Source organism: Electrophorus electricus, chromosome 26 (assembly GCF_013358815.1).
Source record: "Electrophorus electricus isolate fEleEle1 chromosome 26, fEleEle1.pri, whole genome shotgun sequence".
In the NCBI taxonomy this organism is placed as follows: Eukaryota; Metazoa; Chordata; class Actinopteri; order Gymnotiformes; family Gymnotidae; genus Electrophorus; species Electrophorus electricus.
In genome coordinates, this window is record NC_049560.1 from 10,447,444 (window position 1) to 10,452,443 (window position 5,000).

The 5,000-nt window shown below is 45.3% G+C and overlaps 1 protein-coding gene across 1 annotated transcript in view; it reads left to right on the forward strand.

The window, feature by feature from the left end:
• Nucleotides 1–5,000, forward strand: part of thsd7bb (thrombospondin, type I, domain containing 7Bb) — a 59,301-nt gene that overhangs the window by 40,215 nt on the left and 14,086 nt on the right. Inside the window, exons 8-13 of the mRNA XM_035523142.1 lie at nt 1–8; nt 878–1,112; nt 3,225–3,340; nt 3,448–3,580; nt 4,151–4,254; nt 4,945–5,000. The exon at nt 1–8 is cut by the window's left edge and continues 193 nt beyond it; the exon at nt 4,945–5,000 is cut by the window's right edge and continues 136 nt beyond it. Coding sequence (XP_035379035.1) covers nt 1–8; nt 878–1,112; nt 3,225–3,340; nt 3,448–3,580; nt 4,151–4,254; nt 4,945–5,000 — 652 coding nt within the window. The remainder of the gene's footprint in view (nt 9–877; nt 1,113–3,224; nt 3,341–3,447; nt 3,581–4,150; nt 4,255–4,944) is intronic.

The window sequence follows — 5,000 nt, forward strand, 5'->3', positions numbered from 1 at the left end:
AGGAGAAAGTAAGACTGTCTCTCAAAACACATCTCACACAACCACAGACAGGAAAATGCAGCTTGCTTATAATTTATGGCAATTACAGATACCAACAGCTCTGCATGTAAAACCCAAGGGCCGAAATTGCCTTGAATTATTGATTTGTTTGAGTATTCGAATTAATATGCAATTCTGGCCATTGCCGTTGCAACATAATGGATGGGAGACACAAAGACAGTGGGTGGGTGTCATGCAAATAGACTAATTTGCATGTCATGTGTTTCTAAGGCTGAAAGCAATTACCAGCCTGGCTATTTTTTATATGTCCAGGAAGCAAGCAAATGTGATTTGACATGCAAAACGCTTGCCTGCAGATAAATAGCAAGGCTCCGGGTGGAGATAATGATTTTTTTTTAAATATTGGTATTTCTATACAAGATCAAGAACTATTTTGATGTGTTGTTCCCAAAGCAGCGGAAAGGCTGGAGTGAGTAGGAAAGCAAGAGAGGCTGCGTAGGAAAACAGTGCTAAAAGCCCTGACACGGGAAGCATGGATACTTGTAGGAGCTGCCAGATTAGTCACACGCGGCCCACACATAGGCTGTGTGAGTCTTTCCATCCAGGTTATCGCTACACAGCTTTTTCAAATTCAGTTCAATGGCTTTTCCTCTGAGTGGCTTCTCTTCTGTGTTCTAATGGGTTGACTGCTCATTCAGTGCTGTGTCTCCGTGAGGCAGTGTGTGGTGGTGAATTGTGAGTGGTGTCCTCGCGACACTCTGGCGGGACTGCCAGTAAAGCCATAACACACATGCACATACTGTGGTAGGGTTTGACTAACTGTGATGTGAATGTGACTGTTATTGCATTAGCCAATGTCCATATTGTCTGAATACAGAGCGGAAGGGATGCTTGCCCGCCCCTGTTCTGGAGCAGTGGAGACCCTGTAGCATCCAACCATGCCTGCTATACTACTGGGACATGGCTGCCTGGGGCCCATGCACTATAGACCCCAGCACAGACAGGAACGCCTCAGTCCAGAAAGAGGTGGAGGAGAGAACCTGCGGCACGGGAGCACAAACTCGCCAAGTCACCTGCAGGAGGCTTGGCCAGGGGCAGGTGGAGTCGCAATGGTAGGAATCACCACAGAGACAAGGGCGCTTGAGGCCGGGGAAAGGCCTCAGGGAATGAAGACAGGGACAATTCATGTGTGTAAAAGCCAGTAAAGTTAAGGCACTCAAAACAAGCTGCTGTTTCACAAGTCACTAGTCTCTAGTCTTGACCCAAGTAACCAGTCTCTAGCCTTGACCCAAGTAACCAGTCTCTAGCCTTGACCCAAGTAACCAGTCTCTAGCCTTGACCCAAGTAACCAGTCTCTAGTCTTGACCCAAGTAACCAGTCTCTAGTCTTGACCCAAGTAACCAGTCTCTAGCCTTGACCCAAGTAACCAGTCTCTAGCCTTGACCCAAGTAACCAGTCTCTAGCCTTGAACCAAGTAACCAGTCTCTAGTCTTGACCCAAGTAACCAGTCTCTAGTCTTGAACCAAGTAACCAGTCTCTAGTCTTGAACCAAGTAACCAGTCTCTAGTCTTGACCCAAGTAACCAGTCTCTAGTCTTGAACCAAGTAACCAGTCTCCAGTCTTGACCCAAGTAACCAGTCTCTAGTCTTGACCCAAGTAACCAGTCTCTAGTCTTGAACCAAGTAACCAGTCTCTAGTCTTGACCCAAGTAACCAGTCTCTAGTCTTGAACCAAGTAACCAGTCTCTAGTCTTGACCCAAGTAACCAGTCTCTAGTCTTGAACCAAGTAACCAGTCTCTAGTCTTGAACCAAGTAACCAGTCTCTAGTCTTGACCCAAGTAACCAGTCTCTAGTCTTGAACCAAGTAACCAGTCTCCAGTCTTGACCCAAGTAACCAGTCTCTAGTCTTGACCCAAGTAACCAGTCTCTAGTCTTGAACCAAGTAACCAGTCTCTAGTCTTGACCCAAGTAACCAGTCTCTAGTCTTGAACCAAGTAACCAGTCTCTAGTCTTGACCCAAGTAACCAGTCTCTAGTCTTGAACCGAGTAACCAGTCTCTAGTCTTGAACCGAGTAACCAGTCTCTAGTCTTGAACCGAGTAACCAGTCTCTAGTCTTGACCCAAGTAACCAGTCTCTAGTCTTGACCCAAGTAACCAGTCTCTAGTCTTGAACCAAGTAACCAGTCTCTAGTCTTGAACCAAGTAACCAGTCTCTAGTCTTGAACCGAGTAACCAGTCTCTAGTCTTGAACCGAGTAACCAGTCTCCAGTCTTGAACCGAGTAACCAGTCTCCAGTCTTGACCCGAGTAACCAGTCTCTAGTCTTGACCCGAGTAACCAGTCTCTAGTCTTGAACCAAGTAACCAGTCTCTAGTCTTGAACCGAGTAACCAGTCTCTAGTCTTGAACCGAGTAACCAGTCTCTAGTCTTGACCCGAGTAACCAGTCTCTAGTCTTGACCCGAGTAACCAGCCTCTAGTCTTGACCCGAGTAACCAGTCTCTAGTCTTGACCCAAGTAACCAGTCTCTAGTCTTGAACCAAGTAACCAGTCTCTAGTTTGGACAAGCAAATTAGTAGCTCCAAATCAAGTCTTGTGCTAAGTCAAGACAAAAGTTCCAGGTCCCATGTCTGTAGAGGCATGTCTCAGGTCTCATGTCCTAAACTTTGAGTCCTAAACACATCAAAATGCATTTTACTAAATGTAATAACAATAACCCATAGAGTAAAGGTTATTTTTAATTATCATTTACTTGTTGTTGATTGTGTAGTTTTAAAAATGAAGATGATTAGAAGAACATTTCCAGTTCTCTTTCTCAGTCTTCAGCACAGGCGTTCCCAAACCTCCTTCTTACTGCGTGTCTGAGGAATTCACCGCGCATATTAGATGATGCAGATAAATACTAGCAAAACGCTCCTAGCAAACAACACAAAGCAAATATCAGTTATGGGGTTTTATGCTATTTTGACCGCTGGAAACAAATATGTCGGGGAAAACCAAATGAGGGGCAGAACAAACAGAACCAGGAAGCAAAGAAGAACAAAACATGAGACAGTATATCAAAGACACCAGGACAGTAGGGAGGGGTTGCCATGACACTAATGTTAAAGCCAACACTGATCACCAGATGTGTCCTCAGATCTGGGACTCCACCTCACATACGTCTGCTCACAATATATTTCTTGCTCCGGATGCACAGTACATTAAGTGCCTAACCCCTTCTTCAGGTGCCCTGACTCCACCCGGCCGAACCACGTCCGTTTCTGTGCTCTTCCGTGCAAGGTGGACTGCATAGTTACGCCTTTCAGTGAATGGAGTCTGTGTCCAACCTCCTGCTCACCACGTAAACGTGCACACACACACACACACACACACACACACACAAAAGCTTTGGCACAATCAATATCCTGGTTCTGTTGGGTGGATTTTCATCTAAACACCTTTTCCCAGTGAACGCCACAGTTAGCACGCAGTCTCGGTACCGGATCGTCATCCAGCGACCAGCCAACGGTGGTCAGCACTGTCCAGCCACAGTGTTTGAGGAGAGAGAATGTAAGCCACGCCCTCTCTGCCCGACATACAGGTGGGCCACACTCCTACTGCACAGGTGTGCACACTGAACACGCTTGTTTCAAAGAGCTGAAGGTCACAATTGTGATGGAACTTTACTGCCAGTAATGTTGATGAAAATTGTTTGGTCTCAGAAGTAAGTGTTAGTACAGTTTCTGAAGTGCACCCTGAAAAGTTAGCACCTTGTCTCCTGTATGCCATTTCTGAGAAACACTTGAGATGTAGCACTACACTGGCAAATACTATACGAAACATACGGCGCTACACAGAGAGACACTTGAGATATAGCCCTACACTGGCGAACACTATACGAGACTTACTGCACTACACTGAGAAAGACTTGAGATATAGCCCTACACTGGCAAACACTGTACGAGACATACTGCGCTACACGGAGAAACACTTGAGATATAGCCCTACACTGGCAAACATCATATGAGACATACTGTACCACACTGAGAAATGTCATGTCTCTTATACAGCACATCACAATATTCCTATTTCCTATGAACAAATTTTGATTATTTGACATATTTTGCATTTTTTATGAGCTCTGATGTTATTGTTACTGATTTCCTGGCAGATGGCAAACCCACATCTGGCATCACTGCGTTCTAGTTCCTGATTGGGTGAGACAGGCCATGGGAAGGCACACAGAACCATGTGGACTTGGCCTGGAGACCAGAAGTGAGTGACTGTTCAATATTCACATGCAGATGTATGTAATCGCTGCCATGTTCGTTACAGTCATCTACTGAGCTAATGCCCTCAGTTACAATGTCAATAAACAACAAAGCTTCCATTTTCATCAATAAGTTGTTTATATATAGCTAAGGGTTTATGTCTAACTTTTGATGCATCTTGTTTATAATGCAATGATAAGTTATAACCACTTGCTGAACGTGGTTGAGGTGTACGCAGGTTGTGCGGCCGTCCTCCCTGAGGACGGGTCTGTGTCTTCTCACTAGCACAATGCTGTGTATCTCTAATAGGACATGCTGAGAACTCTATGAATATTTAACGCTGAGAGCCAGCCAATCAGGATGCGGCAGGGGAACCTGTCAAAGACTGTTAGGGCACCCAACCACGTAACCCTGGCAACGGGACAGCATCTGGAATGTTGAGCAGCTGGCAAAAAATGAGGAAGAGGTCTAAATTTGGAAAATGAGACAGCAGTGTAGTTCCAGTGTCCAGTCGGTGTTCATTAATAGTGTCCATGGTTTGTCGGTTTCTTTACTGAGAGTTAAAGGTGCACAACCTCTGTAGCTTCTAATCAGTGGTAGTTGTTTTATTTATGTTTATGTTTATTTATGCTTTTGACAAACATATGAGCCTCTTGCTCATTCATATCCCATATACTCCCATCTCCCTTGGCAGCTGTCACGTGTGTCCGCATGGACAATACCCCTGCAGATATAGCAGAGTGTATGCAG